The sequence below is a fragment of the Urocampus carinirostris genome, chromosome 11 (genome assembly GCF_059441175.1).
Source record: "Urocampus carinirostris isolate Australia breed hairy pipefish chromosome 11, RoL_Ucar_1.0, whole genome shotgun sequence".
Classification (NCBI taxonomy): Eukaryota; Metazoa; Chordata; class Actinopteri; order Syngnathiformes; family Syngnathidae; genus Urocampus; species Urocampus carinirostris.
In genome coordinates this window covers 6144002-6168494 of record NC_142359.1, presented here as the reverse complement: position 1 = coordinate 6168494, position 24493 = coordinate 6144002, and the positions used below count along the sequence as shown (strand labels likewise).

The window sequence follows — 24493 nt, the reverse complement described above, 5'->3', positions numbered from 1 at the left end:
CCTTCTGTCTTTCTATTTCTCTTTGGATTTCTTTTTTCCTCTCCCTTTCTTTCCCCCTCTCCAACGACTTCTCTTTTTATCTCTTTTGTTTCTCACGCTCCCTCCCTCTCTCTCTTACTTTGTCCCGCCCTTTTTTCTTTTCCCTCCCTCTTTCTCTTATGTCTTTATCTCTCTTTCATCTATTAGTCCGGCCCCCGACGGAATGTTTGTTCTATTGTGTGGCCCCCGAGTTAAAACGAGTTTGACACCCCTGACATAATGTAAACCTGGGGGGACGAAAACGGGTAAAATAAAACCAATTGCGTGCCCACAGCTCAAAATCAGGGAAAAGATGATTATTTCCCTGGGACGTGATTGGCGTGTGACAGTGTGTGACGTATAAACCGAACCCGGAAATGAAAGCAACCAGAAAAACGAAATATTTTCTTTCCAATTTTGCTTTTTTTCGTATATTCGACAACAATTCTGACATTGCGGGAGTCGTAACAACCCGCAGCAAACGCTGTCATGTCCGGAACCAGTTTCCAGGATGAAACGCCGGCGAAATGCCAGGGGGGCTGAACCAAATCACCTGCAAAACAAACGAGGTCGATGTTTTTGTTTTCGCCTTCCATTGATTGGCATGTGTCACTCGTTCCCATAATTTCCGCGTGAAATTAATGCCGGCACGATGCTAGCTACTAGAACGGCCGACGATGAGTCGCCGGAGATGGAGGAGATGGACACAATAGAGCCCAAATGGTGTTGGTTCTACCTTGCGGAGTGCGGGGTGTGGCACATGTTTGAGGTACTGCTTAAAAACAATACACATGACCAATGTTCCCTGTAATTTTCCTTACGGGTCTGAGCGTTCACACAAAGTCGGTGAGCAACGTTGGAAACGACAGTGAGCAACAGCAATCCCAAGTGTGGCAACTAAGTCATTATCAAACATGTCCAAAACTGGGCATCAAGTTACATTTTGCCGAGTTTCCGGCAATGCAAAATGATTTTTCTCTTTTGAATGAATTGACTCGTGTACTATTGCAAAGGTTGTACAGCCTAAAAATGTCGTTTGTTCTTACAATTCTTTCACAAGATAGCCATTTCTTTTTATTTCCTGACATATTTTGTCGCATAATATTAACATTTTTGGGGGCTTATTGAGTCGGTTGTAAGATACAGAACTGTACTTAATCACGTTTTTTAGTGGAAGTACAATGTTGGCAACAAGATTCACTTGATAGAATCGGAAATTATTTGAAAGCAACACAAACTTTTTCTTCTTTTTTCCGTGTTTTTTTTCTACTTTTTTTAAAATTCCTTTAAAAAAATCTGTTTGTGTTTATTTTTTTCCGAGCTGTTACTTTTTTTTTCTCTATTTACTTTTTTTTTACATTTCTTTCTTTTCTTTTTTTCCAGGCTTTTTTCTAAATTTTTCCTTCTTTTTTTCTCTTCCTTTTGTTTCTTTTTTTCTTAGCTTTTCACTACTTTTTCATTTTGGTATTTTTTTCTTTTTTGTTCTATTCACCCCTCCCTTTAAGTCATTTCGTGCATAATTTTACATAATATTTGGTCATGTTGGGATTAAAGAAGCAAAAACAACCTGAACAGCCGATTAGGACCCGAAAGAGCCGGTTCCTTTTAGTGAGCCGAGCCGAAGAAGCCGGTTCTCGACAAACTCTACTAACTTTACTTTTCAACTTCGTTCGACATTGACTTCAAAATACCGCATTTAGGACACAACGTCAGGGAAACCCGTGTATTTTGAACTTCATGCACTGTAACTTTGACTTAAGTCGCTTCTTAGTTAGTAATTTTGAGCCCTCATTTTTGTGCGCTGGCTAGATTTTCTTGTGCGCTGAGAATGTGCAAGCAGTGCGTAATTAAGCACACGCGCATTTAGAGGGAACACTGCACATGACTTTCTTAGTTCCCCCGCTCCACTCTTTTGTTTTCAATTTTACTTCATTCATTTCAAAGTTTTACTGGAGTTTGGCATGATAGAGTGATTAGAAAAAGCATACAGTCATCAACACAGCCTTGAACATCATGAGCTGCTCCCTGCCCAGTCTGGAGAACATGTGCAGCACTTGTGCTCTTAGGCAGTGGGAAGGGAAATTTCTGGACTAGTCCTAGGTTTGAGAAGTGGTAAGATTAGTAGTGAAAACACCAGAGTCTAAATTAGTTTGAACAAAAGCCTGCAAGCATTAAACACAGTAAGAATGTAAGAGTTCTAAGTTTGGTTAATCTTTGTTTAAAGGGACAGTGTGTAATATTTAGTGCCTTCTAGTGGTTTCCTTCAGTAAAAAAAACATTGATTTGAATACAAAGCAAAAGTATGTGAGCTTTCATACCAATATTAATTTTTATGAGAATTTTGTATTCCTTTACACGCTACAATGTGCTCCAATGGTCAAATATTACACACTGGGGCTTTAAAAACCCTGTTTTATTTCTATTTCAGCATAATGACCGGTCTTCTACTCTAGTTTCGATTGATTAACCTATTATTAATCGCAAAATGTTTTTTAAGCACACTGATCGGATTTTAGAATCAACTTAAATCTATTTTTTTTGTCAGAAACTTACACGTACGTACATACACTTAAAGTACAACCGTGTACTTTTTCAGGAAAGTTTGTTCAGCCGAGTACCAATACACACAAACCGGGATTTATAAAGTAGTTTAGATTTTAGATACAATTATTCATTTTTTGTTGTGAATTCTGTTGTGTATATTTTAATTGTTTTGGTAGTTTATTTTGTCACAAAATGTTATTCATAGGCGGCTTAGTTGCCTAAGCTTTTCACGTAATTGGTTGATCAGTGATGAAAAAATCGGCTACTACACCTATCAACCAATAGGTGTAAAGCTTAGCCTGTTTGACCCGCCCACTCACTTAAATAGTGTTTTGTTGTGATAATATGCATGCCAAAATACACAAGAAATTAAATACCTACCTAAATAAATTACAATATGCATAAATATAGGAATGCATTTTATTTATGTCGTTATTATTTGTTAATTAATTTGGTTGCATCCCTTAACCCAGCGGAGTGTCACAACTGCGTAGCTCACCTTTGTAGCATTTTCATTTGACATGTCTTTCCAGGTTGTTCCAGTACCTTCAGCTTTTTCAGAACGTTCGTATCCTGTTAGCTTTTTGTCGTCAGCATGTTTTGTCTGGCAGTGCTTCTTGAGATTATATTCAAACAAACCTGACTTGACTTGAAAACAACTGCAGTCTCATGGAAAATTAGATGCAATTGTTTCGGCTTTTGGAGAAGAAATACTTCAGTTTCCATTGTCCTGGAAGCGGCGACCCTCACAGTCAACTTTCCTTTTTTTATTTACAGTTGCCGAGTCAGAAATGGGGTGGGCTAATATTTTCACAGAAAGCCAAGGGCAAGCTGGCCAAGAGGCTACTGTCATCATCTAGTCAAATGTTTATTTTTTGTTTCCATCAATCCATTATCTGCGCCGCTTATCCCCAGTAGGGTCGTGGGGGTGCTGGAGCCCATCCCAGCTATCTTGGGGAAGTGGGCAGGGACACCATGAACTGGTTGTCAGCCAGTCACATTATTTTATTATTATTTACTTATTTTGTCCAAATGTATTTTATAGTTCAACATAACTGGCAGGACACATATAATTAATTTCATGACAGAGGCCGCGGGCGAGTAAAAATGTGATCACTGGCTATAACTGGCCCCTGGGCCGGACTTTGGACAAACCTGCCTTAATCACTAAGGTTGTAGGGGCACCATTTCCTGTGGTGTGTCTTGGGCAAGTGCAACCTGGTGGTGCCCACATGGCAGGATTAAAAAAAGTAGAGGTGTGAATGATCATTCATCTATCCATTATATGCACCGCTTATCCTCAGTAGGGTCGCGGGGTTGCTGGAGCCCATACCAGCTATCTTGGGGTAGTGGGCTGGGGACACCCTGAACTGGTGGCCAGCCAGTTGCAGGCCACACAGAGACAACCATTCACCCATCCACACCTAGGGACAATTTGGACCGGCCAATCAACCTGACATGCATGTTTTTGGAAATCGGAGTGCCCGGAGGAAACCCACGGAGGCACGGGGAGAACATGCAAACTCCCCAAGGAGTGTGCCGCACATGCACTAACCAATTTTCATATTCTGTTTTTGTTTTTGATGAAGTGACACGTCACATGCAACTGAGTCAACACTCACCCCGACATGTACCAAAGAATTTCTTCCTTGTTTGTGTTTGTGACATTCTACTTCCTCTCATGTGATCCGCAAAATCGGAATGTAAGACTAATGTGCCATTATATCACGGCAGATCGACCCAAGCGCAGCGTGTTCCGTGACCAGCGCTCAAATTGAGCAGTGCTACAACCGGGACCAGCGGGGCCTCATGGAGTTCTACACTGCCAAATACACTTACCGGCTGGACTTCTCAAGTTCGTATAGCGTTTTGATCTTTTTTTTTCAGTTGAAGGATTTCAGCTTGCCCATTTCAGTGACCTCTGTTCACCAAAAGAGGACGCCAAAGATCTGCTCTATAAAATAACAGTCTCAGAATTTTGAAGGAGCTACACATTTAACCATTTATTCGCAGGTCATTGTTTTGAACAGGGTTGGGTAGGGTTACTTTAACTGGATTACTTTCAATTACTTTTGGATTACTCCAATGCTGAATATGCGAATAAAAGACAAAATAAACTAAATATGAATAAAATGACTACATTTTGTGCAGGCTTGGGGAGTAACGGAATACATGGAAGGGCAAAAATGATGTTGGCAAGCTGCTTGGATTTATTTTTATTTTGTTTCTGTGGCATTTTATGTTAGTTTTGCCGGAGGTCAAAGAGATCAAAGCCAGGAGAGAACATGCAAACTCCACACAGGAAGTTTTGCTCTCATGACCTCAGAACTGTGCTGTACAATCCTTGTGAGGATAAGCAGTTGTACAATGGATACATTTTAACATTTAAAAGTGTATTTAAAACCTCTCATACCCCCTGGAGTGCCTTCAACACATACATACCTGCCATCCTTTCAAGATTAAAAATATTTTATGACACTCTGTTTTAACGTGCAAAACACGGTCTCCAGAATATTAAAAAAAGAAAAGGTATCTATATTCATTAACGTTAAAGATATTTTTGTAATGTTTTACCTACAAAAATCATAATTTTCCATTATCAAACATTTTTTAATAGCACCAACGAACCACTATGGGGCACCAAAGAGCCACGAGATTTCAACCCCTGGGTTTAACAATGGATGAATGAATGATTTTAATATGAATGCTTCTTTTATTTAAAACCAGGGTTGGGTAGGGGGACTTTAACTGGATTACTTTCAATTACTTTTGGATGACTCCAATACCAAATATGCTAATAGAAGACAAAATAAACTAAATATGAATAAAATGATGACTCACAACACGTGGTAAGCTTTCTCTCCTAGCTTTTGATCTCTTTAAAAAACTAACATAAAATGCGACCAGGGTTGGGTAGGGTTACTTCAACTGGATTACTTTCAATTACTTTTGAATGACTCCAATACCAAATATGTTAATAAAAGACAAAAGAAACTAAATATGAATAAAATGATGACTCACAACACGCGATAAGCTTTCTCTCCTGGCTTTGATCTCCGGCAAAACGAACATAAAATGCGACCAGGGTTGGGTAGGGTTACTTCAACTAGATTACTTTCAATTACTTTTGAATGACTCCAATACCAAATATGTTAATAAAAGACAAAAGAAACTAAATATGAATAAAATGATGACTCACAACACGTGGTAAGCTTTCTCTCCTGGCTTTGATCTCTTTGATCTCCGGCAAAACAAACATAAAATGCGACAGAAACAAAATGAAAATAAATCCAAACAGCTTGCCAACATCAGTTTTGCCGTTCCATGTATTCTGTTACTCCCCGAGCCTGCACAAAATGTAGTCATTTTATTCATATTTAGATTATTTTGTCTTTTATTAGCATATTTGGTATTGGAGTAATCCAAAAGTAATTGAAAGTAATCAAGCTAAAGTAACCCTACCCAACCCTGGTTTTGAAGGTCAAAAACCCACACCAATATTGATAAAAACCCAACTAAATGTATTCAAACTAAAACGAAACATCAAAAATGTCAACAAAATGGAAAGAGGTTGGTTTTGTTTGGAAAAAGTGGTGGGTATATTGCGGAAAGTGAAAACAAAAGAAATGAGCAGAGAGTTTCAAGTTTCCTTTATTTGAAAGTCAAGTCAAGTCACATTTATTTATATAGCCCTTAATCACAAAACTGGACTGCACAGGATTACAATGACACTATTACCTGATCTGAAACCAACATGTGGGCAAGGAAAAACTCAAAACCTCAGCGTGAGGAAAAAAGAAACCTTGAGAAGGGGCTTCACAAGTGGTAATAACAATAACATACATTATATACACAATATTATTAAACACCACAATTGCAGAGGTTCCAGGTGGTCACATACCTCACCTCTGATTTAAAAGTCTGGAAGTTTATGTTCAAAAAGGACCCAGTTCGACTCTTCCTTTAGTTAGGTGGGTAAACAATTCCAGGCTTTAGTGCTATGTACAGTAAAAGCTGATTGTCCAAAAGTTGTTTTCCACCTCAGGACTTGACAATTCCTGCTCTGAGCTCCTCTGGTTCTGGAGTCCACAGCCTTAAAAGGAACTATGCTCTCACTAAAAAGCTGAGGGGCCAGTTGATGGTCACATTTCATGAAGTTCTCAAAAGATTACATTTTGGACAATTCATCACATCCACTACACAGCAATATCTCCAAACAGAAAAGCAGCTTCAGCGACAGACTGCTGTCACAGTCTTGTACCATGGACAGACTGAGGAGATCTTTTCTTCCTCATGCCATGAGGCTTTTTAACTCCATCCGGCGGAGTAAAGGCCCACTTTAAAGTGTGAATTTCCCTGCGGGGATGAATAAAGTATCTATCTATCTATCTATCTATCTATCTATCTATCTATCTATCTATCTATCTATCTATCTATCTATCTATCTATCTATCTATCTATCTATCTATCTATCTATCTATCTATCTATCTATCTATCTATCTATCTATTTTTAAGTTCTCCAAACTAACACAATGATGTGACCTCAAGGAGTTCTTATTTAGAATTGTAACAGCTCCATTGTAAAACATCTGTGGTGGCTTTATTGTGGTGACTGTGGCCTCTAACCAGGAGCAGATGCAGTAGTTGATATGTGAGAAGATCATGCAGCGTGGAAAGGAAGGTAATCTCAGATCAGTTGAAATGTATACACGTTTGCTTTGGCAACTTTACCATTTTTTTTAACATAGCTGTCAAATCTGAGTTGAGGATCAAGTAAAAATCCCAGGTATCTGATTTCTGGGACCTTTTGACCATTTATTTGTAGATAGAATTTTTTGGTTATAGACATGTAAGCTAGAGCTCTTGTTGGTGATAGGAATGAGTGGAGAGATGTTGTAAAAGGATAGTGGGATGTTTGGATGCGTTCTAAGGGATGGGCAAGGCTACAGTATGATGCGGCAGGGGTAAACCAATGAAAGCTGTCGGGCCCTGCTGTTGAACAGAAGAGTGTGTTGTGTCACCCTGAACCGAGTGACGAAAGCATGACCAACTGGGGTACCGAGGTGCTTATCTTGTTTGGGTGTTTGGGCATTTGGGTTGGACATGGCCCAAAACATTTTTGTGTGCGTGTTTTTGTGTATGTGTTTGTCTTGCTTTTTGGTCACCTCTCCTGAGGGATATGACCAAGGTAGATAGATAGATGGACTTGTTTTTAGAGGCAAAACAAACAGACATGGATGGTCTTTTTAACACATAGAAACCGACCTGCCTTTTGAAACCACTCTGTCACAATTTGTAGATGTTCAGATACTGCACACACGGTCTTCCCTCTCACACAAATCGCTGCATCATCTGCAAACATCTGAAAACTTGCATTTGGACATGAATCTGGAAGATCATTTTCCATGGCGTGTTTGAAGCACCTGACCCCAGCACCAATCAGGCAGATATGCTTTTAGTTAGTTTTGTACGAGTACCTTGACTGAGAAACTTGATTCGGTCGTTCGGAATCAGCTGGAGCTCTCGTTTTGGAGAGAGAAGGACGTAGTGGTTTTGGAAGTGTAGGATGAGGACTCATCTTTGAGACTGTTTTCAGTGCGCGTGGCATGAGCGTTTTTGAGATGTTTTCAGTTGCAGTCCTGGTTTCCCGTTTCTCGCCGTCTCCTTTCGTTGCGACCCCCGAAAACGTGTCGTTCCAACCTGAAACCTGATTCCTCTCAAGGCAATGACTTGAAGCATCTCATGTAAATGCCAAAATAGGTCCAATTTCATCAAACACACCATAATGAAATACTCAGCATGAGTTTTGAAATTAGACTCCCGGCAATGTAGGCAGACAAATCACCAATCTTTTAATTCCAAGCTTTGGGGATTAGAATATTTATTTTAAAACTATCTAGGTGTGTCATTTTCCCAACAAGAACCGGGACTTCATTGTTCAGATGCGCACTTGTTACATAGCAGTAGGCCAGACCTGCAGCACCGCTATTGATTTCTCTCCCGACACCCCCTCAGTTCCTTCCCCCTGGTAATCCAATTTCTTTGCACTCTTCTGACTTTCTTCAGTCAGATTTAATCGCCGAATTTATTTTCAAAGTAACGAGCCGCTAAAAGCTAGCTGTCGCCATGTTTTGCAGTTTGTGTGGGTAGCCAAATTGCTGAGAGCAAGCGCCCCGTTGTTTGATTTAAAGCATGCACAGTCGTACACACAGTCACGCCCACCCCGTGATATCATTTGCTGTGTGCTGTGTGCTGCAGAACACAATGCACAATTTGTTGATATCAATGACAATAAAACGATTCCATTCAAAATCCACCAAGCAGCGAAGGGTCTTTATACTCAAATAGTCTTAGAGAATGGTCTCTTCTGGACGAACGGCCTGTCTTTCTAAGTTGTTTTCTTTTTGACACAGTGTCTATTGCTTGAAAGGGAAGGGTTGTACTTGTAGCATGGGCATCACCCTACCCTACAAGTGTCCGGATGGCGTTATTCGGCTCACGTGCGTTTGTTTTTTTGCCAGTTATGCGGCAGGTCAACCTCACAACAGGGAAGCAGCGGCCCATCAAGCGCTCCCTCCACTCAGCGACTGGCTTCAGGTGAAAGTTAGCTCTTGACTTTATGTAAGATAGAGGTAAGATCCAGCCCAACCTAGGTCTGCGGTTGTTAAAGCCTGATTCAGTTAAACCCGACCAATTAACTTGATTTGAAGGACTGAGCCTTAAGCTAACCCAAAATTTAATCTTTTATTCGTGAGGACTCTGGAGGAGCAGACGTGATTTAGGATAACAAACTCAAGCCTGTCTTATGTAATATAATTTAAGTTAAACACGACTGTATAAACATCTATTCATTTTTTATTTCTGGGTCAGCAGCCGTTACATTAAACTGACTATTTTCCACCATTTACGGAAAACCTAAAGGCCGTCCGTCATTTTGACGGGTAAAGAATTGGGCCATAAACGCCACAGCACTATGTTCTTAAAAATCTAGCGTGGCACTTTAAGAGAAAGCGCGTGCAATGTACTGTTGTCAATGGCCAAAGCTAAGAAAGTTTCCTTCTAATGTTTTTTCAATAAATGTTTTCTTTTTAGTATGGTTGGTTGGATCCCTTAACCACTATGGTTGTAGGGGCACGATTTCCTGTGGTGTGTTTTGGGCAAATAAAGCCTGTTGGCATCAATCCCTCTCCGGGCCAGCTAGTTTTTAAAAAGTCAGCTAGAGAGAAACCCTTCCCAACCCAAACGTAATGATTGACAATTTAGCTCCGACCCGGGCCGAAATTCGTGTCAGGCGCTAACTCTGGTTTAGGCTTAAGATCTTACCTCTGATGTAAGAAGGTCATTCAGTCTGGATTTTGACTTTCACCTTACCTTAAGGTTTATTTGTGACAACCTGGCTTTGCCCGTACCGTGTCACTGGGAGAGGATCAACACGGACGAGCCCTATCAGGTACCAATAAAGTGATATTGCTTCAAAACTTAATAAAGAGCTGATGTGTATTATTCAGCGCCACCTAGCGGTACAAAAACTGTATTCATTAAAAAAATATACAGTATATGTATATATATTGATTTAGATCATTAAGAAAAAATAAATAATCATCCGGTATATCACAAAAGTGAGTACACCCCTCTCATATCTGCAGATATTTGAATTATAATGTTTAATAGAACAACACTGAAGCAACAACGATTTGACACAATGGACCGAAGGCTTTGTAAAGCTTATATAGTAGTATACATTTATTTCCCCTAAAAAAACTCAGAACATATCCATCACTCCATCATACTCTTACTAGCTCTCAGGTATGAACATGGAGCAGGTGTGTTAAATTTCTACACACTGTCATAATGTTAACTGAAACTCCCATTATGGCACACCATGGCAAGGACCTCTCTGGTACCTTTTAAAAAAAATAATCGCTGCACTACCTAGGCTTCCCAAGGCTGAAAGAGGACTACCAACACCCAGAAGTTAAGCTGGAGTACTGTAAAGTTCCTCCAGCATTTTAAGAAAAATCCGGATGCACTCACAAGGCTTGTGTTGAATGAACTTGCACAGTGTCACATCCAAAACTCCAATAAATGCAAGCAATCTCTTAGTTTAGTGCCCCATACTGGCCAAGTCATGTCATGTTTATTTGTGTAGGTAAAGAAAAGTAAACAAAGTAGTAAATTTAGTTCACATAAAGCAGGGGTGTCAAAGCCATTTTTCCAGAGGCCAGACTAGTAGATTTGTGAGAGAAAGAGAAATTAATATATATATATATATATATATATATATATATATATATATATATATATATATATATATATAATCTTCCATTTATTCTAGAGAGAAAGAGAATGGGAGAAAGCAAGAAAAGCCAAGTCAAGTAATTTTTATTTGTATAGCCCTTAATCACAAAGAGTCTCAAAGGGCTGCACAGGTTATTGCACAGACTATTATTTCAGACTATTAATACACCATCACCTGATCTGAAACTAACATGAGGGCAAGGAAAAACTCAAAAACTTCAACTTGAGGAAAATGAAGATACCTTGAGAAGGGACCGCACATGTGGTAATCCCCCTTTCAGGATGACCCCAAAAAAGAGCAAACAAAAAGCAATAGACAGAAATAGAAAAATAAAGCAAGAGCTGTTTTTTTAAGTTTTTCCTTGCCCTCTTGTAGATTTTAGATCAGGTTATGATGTAATGGTATACTTTAGTCTGTACAGCCTTTTGAGACTGTGATTAAGAGCTAGACAAATTAACATGACTTAAGAAAGACATAAAAAAAAATAGAGAGAGAGAGAGTTAGTGAGAGAGAAAGAGGGAAATGGTAGGAAAAAGAGAAAGAATGAGAAAAAGAAAGAAATGCATCTCCAGTTGCTTGTTAGTGTGGCCTGTCTTTGGCGACAACAGGTGGACATTATTCAAACCGCAGCTCGTTCTTCTCTTGTGCTTCTCTCGGTAGCGTCTCTTGGGCCTAGCAGTTGGCGGGCCTGGCGTGACCTGCGGGCTGTAGTCTTAAACCCCCCTGGCAAAAAGCATAAAATTGTGATTCACAAATGATCTATTTGTAAATGAAAGAAAATATCTATTTAAATGACAAAGAGGCTACTATTTCCAAACACATTGAACTCTCGGGCCAAGGAACCATTCTTCTTATCTGTTGTGAAGTCTCTGTTTTGTGTTTCCCGCAGCTGGTCCAGTTGGGCCGAGACACTTACGAGTACAAAGAAGTGGCGCGACTGTACGAAAGGACCATGTACCGACTCATTAAATCCATCCAGAGGATCCAGAACTTGGACTTGTGGGAATTCTTCTGCAGGTTGGTGGATTCCCAGGGGGAATTCTGCCGCCAAAGTGGCCTGTCACGCTTTTGTTTCCGTGGTCTTGTGTATAGCGTGGCGATAAATTACTCGCCCGGCGCGCCAGAAGAATTTAGTCCGCTTGTTACTACGCTGTGTGTTTGTATCAACAGACGGAAAGCAGGGATATTAAGTGCATCCGGGAATTTCTTACAAATGTCTCACACAGTGGAACCTCGGTTTTCGATCGCCTCTCAATTCGAACGAATCGGTGTCCGACCAAAAATTTTGAGAAATTCTTGCTTCGCTGTTCGGGCACAAAATCGGAGTTCGAACGCCGGTAATGCGCGAGTGCGTACGCTAGGGTGCGATGCTGAGCGGCGTACGGGTGTTTTAGCCCCTAATTATGCCTCCGAAGAAAGTCAGTGCAAGCAACAAAGTTGCTACAGGTGAAAAAAGAAAAGTAGTGCGTACAACTATTGCATTTAAGAAAGAAATAATAGCCAAATATAAAGGAGGTGTGCAAGCGCCTTCTGCTGACCACCTCAAAGGTAAGCAATCCTATTCATAAGATTACGTTAACGCGAACGTACGATTAGCCTAGGTTAGCTTGAAGTTTACGTTAAACATTCAGGGGGTTGGAACGGAGCCCCCTTTCCAATGAACCGCTCACCACTTGTTGTGGAGACCCGGGTGCTAAATGACTTGTAAACGACCTGATTTTTTTATTTTTACACGTTCATGTTAGCGTAATCTTTCGTATGGAAGATTACGAAAACGCGGACGTACGATTAGCCCGGGTTAGCTTTATGTTTACGTTAAACATTCAAGGTAAACATTCAGGGTGTCGGAACGGATTAAAACGATTTACATTATTTTTAATGGGAAAAATGATTTCGGTGATCGAACAAATCGGTTTTCCAACAGGGTTCTGGAACGGATTATGGTCGAGAACCGAGGTTCCACTGTATATTGTAGTCAAGCAGTAAGGAAATATATAGATATTTTTTTATTTTGTTACAATCGCAAACAGATTGTAGTATAATGAAAATGGAGAAAACTATAGTGTATTTTACAGAATAATACCATGTATTTTGGAGGAAATAATGACAGTCTGGAAGATTCTATTCAAGGCTCCCACGGTCTTAAGAGACATTGAATCCATTATACTGCAAATAAGCCCTTAATTGGCACTAAAATGTACTAAATCAAACTTCGGAAAAGTCTTATATAGACACATTTAGAAGATATGCATATTTTTTCAATTAAGTCATTTTTCATGCACCATGATAAAAATGATTCATGAATGTAGCAGAACGGTTCTATGGTATTAGTAGTATATCTGCCAGTTTTGACTAAGGATCTATGATGTACTGTAAAAATTCTTTTTATTTATTGCTTTCCATGTCCAAAACATTGGAGAGTGATATGTTTATCAGATGGAAGGTTTTTAACTGGAACAAAATCCGATTTATTTGTTTACAATGACTCTAATTCATGTAGTGTTTTTTTTTTTGTTTTTTTTTTGTTTTTTTGTCGACTTGGTCAAGTCATGTTTATTTGTTTAGCCCTCAATCACAAGGAGTCTCAAAGGGCTGCAACGACCACAGACTATCATTACACAATTCCCTGATCTAAAACCTACATGAGGGCAAGGAAAAACTCAAAAACCTCAGGATAAGTCAAGTCATGTTTATTTGTGACACCCTTAATCACAAGGAGTCTCAAAGGGCTGCACAGACCAGAGATTATTGCAAACTACAGAGTATTATGATTCCATCCCCTGATCTAGAACCTACATGAGGGCAAGGAAAAACTCAAAAACCTCAGCATGGGGAAAATGAAGACGCCTTGAGAAAGGACTGCACATGAGGTAATCCCCCTTCCAGGATGATCAGGCCGCAATGGATGTCGCAAAAACAAATAATAAACAGATATTGTCAACATGAAATATAGGTTATTCATATGCTATTGAGTAGAAGTGTGCTATAAGCCTAGATTTAAACAGTTCCACTGAAGTTGCAGATCGGATCCCAGGGAGAAGAGCATTCCACTGCACCGGGGCCCGAATGGAAACCGCTCTCGAACTTGCGGATTTCTTCTTGGCTCTTGGGATATCTAGTATACCAGCATTTTCAGAGCAAAGGCTCCGGACGCGAAGTTAGGGAAAAATTAAATCTGAAAGAAATGAGGGAGCAAGTCCTTGCATGATTTTGTATACTACCAACAGAACCTTAAAATCACATCTTAAGCTAACAGGGAGCCAGTGAAAGTTAGCTAAAATCGGGGTCATGTGATCAAACTTTCTTGTCTCAGTTAAAAGCCTCGCTGCAGCATTTTGTACCAGCTGAAGGCTCCTTATTTTGGACTTGGGGAGACCGGAGAGTAGTGCATTACAGTCATCGAGACTGGTGGTAACAAGCGCATGAATTATAATCTCCACATCCGACTGAGACAGCATAGGGCTAATTCAATCCATTAATTCCTTTCAAATTTAAAATACTGTTCACTATATTTTCTCTTTAAAAAAATGAGCGTTGCTAAATCTTTTCGAAGAGTAGTCTCCCTTTTTTTCATTGACAATATGTCGGGGCACACAACCCATATAAAATATCCAAAAATTTAACCATCAGCTGCAGTTTTACTTCTAAATATGAGTACATTAACTTAAAATGCTATGTGTAACTATTTCGTCTATTTACTGTCTTTGCCTCTAGTCTGTTTGTTTCCTTTTGGGGGGTTTTTACCTCCACGAATTCTTTGTCCTTCGTCTCGGTCCAACTTTTGTTCAAGGTCCAGTAAAAATTGCAATTTGCCTTTCAAAACTAGACACCTGAATGTACAATGCAAATAGTGATCTGCTGCCACCTACTGATACAGAGAAATTTACAGGCACTATGCTGATTAAAGGAAAACAACTAGGCACGCTATCAAACAAATATCAATAAAGAGTTAGTTTTCACCGATTATATTAACACACCAGAAAGATTTCACGACATGCTGGCTGTGAAACACTTATCTCATAAGGACTGTGGGTATCATTTAGAGCTTCTCAGTGGTAAAACAAACAAACAAAAAAACAAAACAAAAACTAAATGATTTAAAACTGAAATGTTGACTTGAATTATTAACAAAAATATATGAAAATCATATAAACATGCATTTATGCTCATAGGTCGAGAAATTTGTATTTTTTTGCATGACATTAGGCTCACTTTTAAGGGAGCTCCTACAGGTACCCGAAAAAAAAAACCTCGTAAAAAGCTGGACAAAATGTGTTCCGGTCCGGAGCCTTCGCTCTGAAAATGCTGGTCTACTAGTAATGCCAAGAGCCAAGAAGAAATCCGCAGGTTCGAAAGCTTTCTCCATTCGGGCCCTGGTGCTGTGGAATGGCCTTCCCCCTGAGATTGTTTAAATCCAAGCTTAATACACACTTCTATTCTAGCATATGAATACCTATATTTTTTGTTGACAATATCTGTTTATCTGTGTATTATTTGCCCTCACGTAGGTTTTAGATCGGGTGATGGTGTAATAATAGTCTGCTTTTTGCAATAGTATGTGCAGCCATTTGAGACTCTTTGTGAATAAGGGCTATACAAATGAACATGACTTGACCAGATGAGTGAAGCAAGAGTGCTGAACAATTAAATCACCCTTTAATTAATGATCTGCATTTATAAGGTAGTGATGTAATAATAGTAGAGCTACAACGTTTTATGGTAACTCATTACAATACTCGTTACGGAGAAAAGTACTGCAAATTACGACCTATAAAGTGCACCCGACTATAAGCCGCATCCATCACTTTTTGAGTGATCTAGCATTTTTGTACTAATTAAGCCGCACCCATGAATAAGCCGCGGGCACCCGCAGTAAATTTGTGACATAGTCAAATATTTAATCTGGGCTACACTGTAATTTTCACAATTGTGACTTCATAGGGGGGGAAGGATTTTTAAGGCTTATTGTTCTATCTTCGTTATTCATTATCCATTATCCGTTATCGGTCAGTTCATAGTACGCTACAAACTTCATAGATTGTATAGAAAGTCGGAACCACTGTTGGCACCACAAACAGCAAATGATACCCGTAATTAAGGTATGATGCAGACTTCTAAAATCGGGGTCCCGTTAAAAGTAATCCAAGGAAACAAAATGTATATTTCCAAAGTTAAGGGTGGGAAAAATATATATCCACTATTGTCCGCTGCGACAACAGACAGATCTACCGGTAACTCAGCTTTACCCCAATTCCCATCAGCCCGCGTTTGCTCCGCCCCTTCTTTTTGATTCGTCCGTAGAACACATAACAGAATAAATCTCTTAAATAAATACATTACAAAAATATACAGTTACAAATACATATTATACATGGTTACACATATTTACAAAGAAAGACGGTACACCGAGAGAGTTTTCAAAGCTTTAATAAAAATAATAATATAACTTTCATCCCAAACCGTGCCTTTGAAAGGTACCAACACGCTAGTAGGATCACGCTCGCAATGTATCAAACAAACCTGTGAAAATAAAAGGCACCTGTAAAGGTGAAATTCACGGTAAATTGTCTTGAACTTCCTTCTTACAACTATCGCCATCAAGGGCATCTTCCTCAGTATCCTCAATATTGGAACTTACCTTGACTTTACAGAAAATATTTGCTAAAATTTAGAGATTGCAGTCTTTCTTGGCACATATATTCAACTGGCCTTAATCTTACCTTTTATATTCCTGCGCCGCTGGTGGCCCGTTAGGGAAATTCCATCCTTCACTGTATAAGCCGCAGGGCTGAACATTTGGGAAAAAAGTAGCGTCTTATAGTCCGGAATTTACGGTAATTGCATTCCAGGAACACGTTAGTTTATTTAGACGTTTATTATACATACGGCAGATTGATCTGTTCAACATCTGTTCTGGTTTTGGCCCAATGAAATGTCCTTGTGTGTATATTCCTTTTCTGCAGAAAGAAAACACAGCTGCGAAAAGTGAAGCGCACCCTGGACATCGAAGAGCGCATGCTTTTCCACGGCACCGGGCACAGCAACATCGAGGCCATATGCATGTTTAACTTTGACTGGAGACTCACGGGAAGCAACGGCGACGTCTTCGGCAAAGGTACCGTCGATTCCGAACTCCAGGACATGATTAAAAGCCGCTGGCCTAAATTGAAGGTAGAACACTCGGTGCACCAAATTTTAAGTGACAGGCTTAAGCCCCCCGCACACAGCGTCAACTTGTCTTTGGCCGGAGTTTCCTTTTATCCTCGAGGGAGCGAATAGTCTGTTGAAGAGATCGGAATTCCGATTATTTTCGACTCGGCTCACTCAAAAGAGTCAACGCTTTCGACCCCTGAACGTCTTTTCGGGTTGTTTTGTTGTTTAATACATATATAACTATTCATTTTGTATTATTATGATAACAGCGTTAGCCATGCGATCTGCTTGTCGGGGGCATTAAGGATTCAGTGTATTACGCAAAGACACGTCGACCTTTAACTCTGGGGAGCCGGGAATTGAACTTGCAACTTCTCGGTCCTGGGATGAGCCCCCCTTATCTCTTGAGCTAATGCCGCTCCGTCGAGTTTTGTTTTACGAACGTTTTTATCGCACTCCTGCGTATATGTCAATGCCGATTTGATTAACATTAACTCCTACGCTAGTTGAGTAAAATTGACAGTTGCGGACAGGGTTGGGTAGGGTTACTTTAACTTGATTACTTTTGGATTACTCCAATTCCAAATATGCTAATAACAGACAAAAGAAACTAAATATGAATAAAATTACTAAATTTTGTGAAGTTGGGGAGTAACGGAACACATGGAACGGCAAAAATGATGTTGGCAAGCTGGATTTATTTTCATTTTGTTTCTGTCGCATTTTATGTTCGTTTTGTCAGAGATCAGAGAGATCAAAGCCAGGAGAGAAAGCTTACCACGTGTTCTGAGTCATCATTTTATTCATATTTAGTTTCTTTTGTCTTTTATTAGCATATTTGGTATCGGAGTAATCCAAAAGTAATTTAAAGTGATCCAGTTAAAGTAACCCCACCCAACCCTGGTTGCGGACATAGTCTGCAAACAAGTGTCTTCATCGCAGCATGATGTGTTACTTTTCTGTATTAGACATTTCCCCGCTGATTCTGCCAAGCCTGTTGTTTTGTTAGACAGTGGATAGGGACATCCAATTAAGCACTTCACAAGATGACAACGCATTTGGGTAAAGGGAGTCAGTTACTCCCTCCATTTACCCGCACTACATTGGATTGCTTCACTTTGATATTCAAAGCACTGGGCAGAAATCCCAATCTGAGGGCCTTCACAAGGCTTTGTCCCCTGGTCAAAATGTAGAAAAAAGGAGCAGCTTGTCGTCAGGAATTCAAATTCACCCGGTTATTTATGGCGCATGTGTCTTTACTCTACCTTCAGGTAGCTACTTTGCTCGGGATGCCAAATACTCCAGTAAGTTTTGCTACAACACGGGCAAGCACAACAGCAACCTACAGAGACACGGCTTGGCGCCACCCGTTTTTGCAAGCGAGCTGCCGTACAAAAGCATGTTCCTGGCCCGAGTCCTAGTGGGCGAGTACACGTTAGGCCACCCGCTTTATTGTCGCCCGCCCTCCAAGGACACCAGCCTCACCAATTTCTTCGACAGCTGCGTGGACGACATGGCTAACCCCAAAATCTACGTCATCTTCGACAGCAACCAGGTCTACCCGGAGTACTTGATCGAGTTCTACTAAGATTCTGCGCCTTTAATTCCCAGAGATGGACACTTCAAATGATGCCTAAGCGGTCCCGGGCCTATTTAGAGCATGAATAATCTCAAGTGCCTTTGTTGAGGTCGACGACAGCTCTAGAAGGACCTCTTTTTGCACTGTGCGCACATGGGACATACAGTGCCTTGCAAAAGTATTGCCCACCTTCAAGAACTTTTTGTCATATTGCCATATTTCAGGCTTCAATCTCATTTTGAGTTTTCTATCAACATTAGGTGAAACATGATTGTGAAAAGAAACCAGATGTATTTAACATTTTATGTTGTGCGATCAAATAAAAAAAGAAGGCGTTGCAAAAAATATAGGCCCCATTTAAGTTAATTCATTGTCAACCTCCTTTTGCTGTGATCACAGCCAGTCTTTTGGGGTGTTTCTCCAAAGGTATTGCACATCTTAAAACTGAAATATGTGTCTATTCTTCCTGTAAAGTAGGCTTAAAAGTATTTACTCAAGGTGTGTATTTCTAATCAGTTTGATGTTCCTTTTGGCCGTCTCCGAGTCTTCCTGTCTTTGTTTGAAGGTGGGGGGATGGTGTTGTGTCTTTTGTCTTTGTCTCAACATACCAGTACTTTTCCATGTCTTGTGCTCTCAATAAAACACAAAGGCAGGCTGGGGAAAAGCCAGAAGGAGCGTGGCCAGTGAGACGGGGCGAGTAAATAATCCGTTGATCTCGCGCTTCTTCTCCATCTGCAGTTGTTAAAAAACAAAACAAGTCTTTGCCTGAATTTCCTTCTAGAGTTAGCTAATTTTCAGAGCTCTCCCACACATCAGTGGACTCTTTAGACCCAACACTTCCTTACAATACAGCTCAAATTCCTTAGGGTTTGATGGTGATCGTTTTTGCCCAGCATTTTCTTCAGATCTTTCCACAAATGCCCTATAGGATTGAGTTCTGGACTTTGGCTTAGCCATTCTAACACCATACTAATTTAAACCATTCTGTTGAAGATTTTGTTTTATGATAAGGGTCGTTGTCCTGTTGGAAGGTGAACCTGAACTCCATTCTCTGGTCTCCTGCCCTAATCACACTGTGTTTGACTCCATCCATTTTCCTTACATCTCTATCTTCCCAGTCCCTACTGGAGAAAAGCAACCCAGAGCCTGATGCTGCCACCACCATGTTTGACATTCGGGATGGTGTTTCCAGGGTTATATGCAGTGCTACTCTTAGGCCAAACGTAACGCTTTGCATTCAGCCCAGAGAGTTAATTGTTGGTATCATCTGACCACAGAACCTCAATGCACACGTTATTTGTCTCTCCCATGTGGCTTCTTGAAAACTCTAAACTGCCCTTTTTGTGGTATCATTATAATGCTGTTTGTTTAGATGCATTTCAACTGAGACCTAATGATGTTCAGGTGCACTCTTTTTGTCATTGTTAGTGATTTAGGTCAACATTGGATCATTCGGAAGTAATCTGGGGATCTTCTGGAGTTAGTCGGCTGAGCTGAGAGAACAGGGGGCCAATATTTTTGCAACCCATATAGTTTTCCCATTGTTAATACAAAATGTTCAAATAATTGTGTTTCACTTCACGATTGTGCCTCACATGTTATCGCTTCTTGGAAAATACATTCAGTTTTTTAGCTTTAAGTTTGAAGCCTGAAATGTGACAATATGAGAACATTTTGAGGGATGGGAAATATTTTTGTTATGTACTGTACGTTCAAAAGTTTGGGGTTGCTTGGAAACATCCAGTTTTTTTTTTCCAATGAAGCAACTTTCAACAAATTAGAATAATCCCCAGACACCACAAACGTGATAAACGATTATTTTAGTGGCAAAGGTCTGCTTTATAATGCTATATCTACATAGGTGTATTGAGGCCCATTCCTAGCAGCGAGTGTTGTAATAATACCTTGTGTTTGCTAATTGCGTTTAAGACTAATGGATGATTAGTTGGAAATTACGTTAGCACAGTTGGAAACAGTTTAGCTAGTTTAGAGAAGCTATAAAACAGACTTTTGATCTGGATGAGTATCCCGAAGTAGGGCTGCTACTGTTATGTAAATGATCATAGAATTGGTTGATTATTTTTGGAATACTACATGAATCTGAGCATTTTTAATTTCCTCTTCTCTTCAAATAGTTTGGATAAAAAGTAGAGCTAAAAAATTACAGAATATTAATTTAAAACTATAAAAAAATACTACATCTCCAAATATGTCAAATTTTGTATGTTCAGAGAAGCGCAAGAGGAAAACAAGCTGCAGGTTGAAATATGTCCAACTAATGTTGCCAAAGCCAGGTGCCTCGAACAAAGACACTGTACTTGTATTTATTTATCTCTCTCTCTCTCTTTCTTTTCCACCCCTTTTCTCCCACTCTCTTTCACTCTGTGTCTTTCTTTTTCTCTTCCTTTGTTGCTCTTTGTCTCTTTCTCTCTCTGTGTCTTTTAACCTCTTTTGCTCTAACTTCCTTTTTCCTTTTCTCTCTTTTCTCTTTCTCTCTTCCTACCCTTCGCGCTTTCTTTCCTCTTTTATCTCCTTCTGTCTTTCTATTTCTCTTTGGATTTCTTTCTTCCTCTCCCTTTCTTTTCCCCTTCTCTCATGACTTTTTATCTTTTGTTTCTCATGCTCTCTCCCTCTCTCTCTCTTTCTTTCTTTGTCCCACCCTCTCTCCTTTTCCCCTCCCTCTTTCACTTATTTCTTCATCTCTCTTTTTCTTTCTCTTTAATCTACTAGTAGAATATTTGTTCTCTCGCGTGGCCCCCGAGTTAAATTGAGTTTGACACCCCTGATCTAAAGAGTGCTATATTAAAAAATGCATTTGGAAGAGGGTGACGTGCATCAAAATTCTGTTTCTAAGCGCCCTCTGCCGGACCAAAGTGCTAATACAAGTTCGTCACCGGTTTGAGAAAAATCAAATCGGATTAACACAAAAATGGATGATGATATGTGTTGCCAGCGCGTTAAATAATCTATATTATTCCATTTTACCGATTCGTTGTTGCAGCCCTAATCTGGAGCATCACATTTGAGGGTGTGACAAGTACCAGGGTTGGGTAGGGTTACTTTAACTGGATTACTTTCAATGACTTTTGGATTACTCCAATACCAAATATGCTAATAAAAGACGAAATAAACTAAATATGGAGTAATCCAAAAGTAATTGAAAGTAATCCAGTTAAAGTAACCATACCCAACCCTGACAAGTACTTTAGAGTCTGTAGTATCAGAAATACACACTCTACCCACAAAACACCAGGGTGACCCCAAACTTTTGAACGGTAGTGTAAATGCAAAAAAAGAAGAAGACATCTGGATAAAAAGAAAATAAAATTGGTTGTAGTTTGCTTATGTATCCGTGCAGAACATTCTCATGTTAAGTAAGCATAACATGGAATGTCGCTTTTCCACCTGTGCGTCATACAGGGTTGGGTAGGGTTACTTTAACTGGATTACTTGTCATGAGGACCCAAACGCGTGACGTTACTCACACAAGCCTTTCATTTTACGGGATATGGGGAGTCATGCACGTTAGGCAGCCTTCTGGTGTGAAATGATAGGAAGCCAGAGGCCGACGAGATCGATACCAATTGCCTGAGTTGATATCAGCCAGATAGAATCGATACAGGACGGGACAGACAGGAGAGATAATGAAACAGGATATCGAAATAAACAGGACAAACTAGACAGGAACGAAATCTGGAGAGAATACTAAACAGGACAAAAATAGACGGGAATGAAACTGGAAACTGATATTTAACAGGACAAAATAAACGGGAAGATTACCGGACAGGAAATTACCAACAGGAAAACAGGACCGAGTCAGAACCCACGTCTTGCAGGGCAGAGGTTCGTTGACGGACCGACAAAGGAAAAATGAGAGCACTGAGCTTAAAAAAGCTCTGTCAATGAGCCGCATTTGGCGCTACACGGGCGGGGCCAATTGGGTGCCATGGCAACCGTGATATAAACAACACAAAAGCAGCACAAACCAAATTTCCCGACAAAACCAGTCTCATGCTCCCCTCTCCTCCCAGAAACTAAATATGAATAAAATGACTCATTTTTGTGCAGGCTTGGATTTATTTTCATTTTCTTTCTGTCGCATTTTATGTTAGCTTCGTCGGAGATCAAAGAGATCAAAGCCAGGAGAGAAAGCTTACCACGTGTTGTAAGTCATCATAGCATATTTGGTATTGGAGTCACCCAAAAGTCATTGAAAGTAATCCAGTTAAAGTAACCCTACCCAACCCTGGCGTCATAAATCATCTTGTTAAGATGTTCACATATTTCGTGTGTTTTTACAAGTATCGTCTCGTGAGGAGGAATAATAAGTGACGGAATTTACCACAAGGTGGTGCAATAGTTTAAATATGGTTTCAGAGAAACTTAGTCATTCCGTGTGAGCTCTGTCATTTGCACATGGTGTACTAAATAAAGGTGTGTTTTGCACAAATACGCTCAGTGTAAAGATGATTACACATATAAATACTTCTAATGATCATATAGCTTTTGATTTTAAAGGGACAGTGTGTATTATTGAAGGACAAAAAAAAAATGGAACCGGAACATACCTGTCAACCTCCAGGGCTCCATGCCCTTACAAAATGTTGTATTTTCCCTTACAAAATACACGATATTTGTTCCAAACGTGTTTATTTATGTAGTTTAACATGTTATATTGTACATCATTTTTCTCGAGAAGGGGCGAGCCGTTTCTTTTGAAATGAAAGTGGAATAAGAAATCTTGATGCGGTTGAGAAAATGGTTGGATCGCTTTTTTTCTGCCACTTTTTTCCACGGAGGAGGAAGTCGCCTAACTCGTGAAGCACATCTTCCAAAAGTAGGTTAAACTCAACATCATTTTTCTCGGGAAGGGGCGAGCCGTTTCCTTTGAAAGGAAAGTGGAATAAGAAAGCTTGATGCGGTTGAGAAAATGGTTGGATCGCTTTTTTTCTGCCACTTTTTACAACGGAGGAGGAAGTCGCCTAACTCTTGAAGCGTATCTTCCAAAAGTAGGTTAAACTCAACATCATTTTTCTCGAGAAGGGGCGAGCCGTTTCTTTTGAAATTAAAGTGGAATAAGAAAGCTTGATGCGGTTGAGAAAATGGTTGGATCGCTTTTTTTCTGCCACTTCTTACCACGGAGGAGGAAGTCGCCTAACTCTTGAAGCACATCTTCCTAAAGTAGGTTAAACTCAACATCATTTTTCTCTAGAAGGGGCGAGCCGTTTCTTTTGAAACAGGGGTGGAATAAGAAAGCTTGATGCGGTTGAGAAAATGGTTGGATCGCTTTTTTTTCTGCCACTTCTTCCAAAAGTAGGTTAAACTCAACATCATTTTTCTCTAGAAGGGGCGAGCCATTTCTTTTGATAGAAAAGTGGAATAAGAAATCTTGATGGGGTTGAGAAAATTGTTGGATCGCTTTTTTTCTGCCACTTTTTACAACGTAGGAGGAAGTCGCCTAACTCTTGAAGCGCATCTTCCAAAAGTAGGTTAAACTCAACATCATTTTTCTCGAGAAGGGGCGAGCCGTTTCTTTTGAAAGGAAAGTGGAATAAGAAAGCTTGATGGGGTTGAGAAAATGGTTGGATCGCTTTTTTTCTGCCACTTTTTACCACGGAGGAGGAAGTCACCTAACTCTTGAAGCGTATCTTCCAAAAGTAGGTTAAACTCAACATCATTTTTCTCTAGAAGGGGCGAGCCGTTTCTTTTGAAACTAAAGTGGAATAAGAAAGCTTGATACGGTTGAGAAAATGGTTGGATCGCTTTTTTTCTGCCACTTTTTACCACGGAGGAGGAAGTCGCCTAACTCTTGAAGCGTATCTTCCAAAAGTAGGTTAAACTCAACATCATTTTTCTCTAGAAGGGGCGAGCCGTTTCTTTTGAAACTAAAGTGGAATAA

The 24493-nt window shown here is 39.9% G+C and overlaps 1 protein-coding gene across 1 annotated transcript; it reads left to right on the top strand.

Moving 5' to 3' along the window:
* Positions 1 to 383: 383 nt before the first annotated feature.
* Positions 384 to 20786, top strand: LOC148356290 (protein mono-ADP-ribosyltransferase PARP11-like). The gene is made up of 7 exons (XM_088348404.1): positions 384 to 787; positions 4297 to 4417; positions 9085 to 9160; positions 9941 to 10013; positions 11752 to 11879; positions 16826 to 16977; positions 18287 to 20786. Exons 1-7 carry the CDS (start codon positions 671 to 673, stop codon positions 18601 to 18603), a joined length of 984 nt encoding a protein of 327 aa, XP_088204530.1. The 5' UTR covers positions 384 to 670; the 3' UTR covers positions 18604 to 20786.
* The last annotated feature ends 3707 nt before the right edge of the window (positions 20787 to 24493 follow it).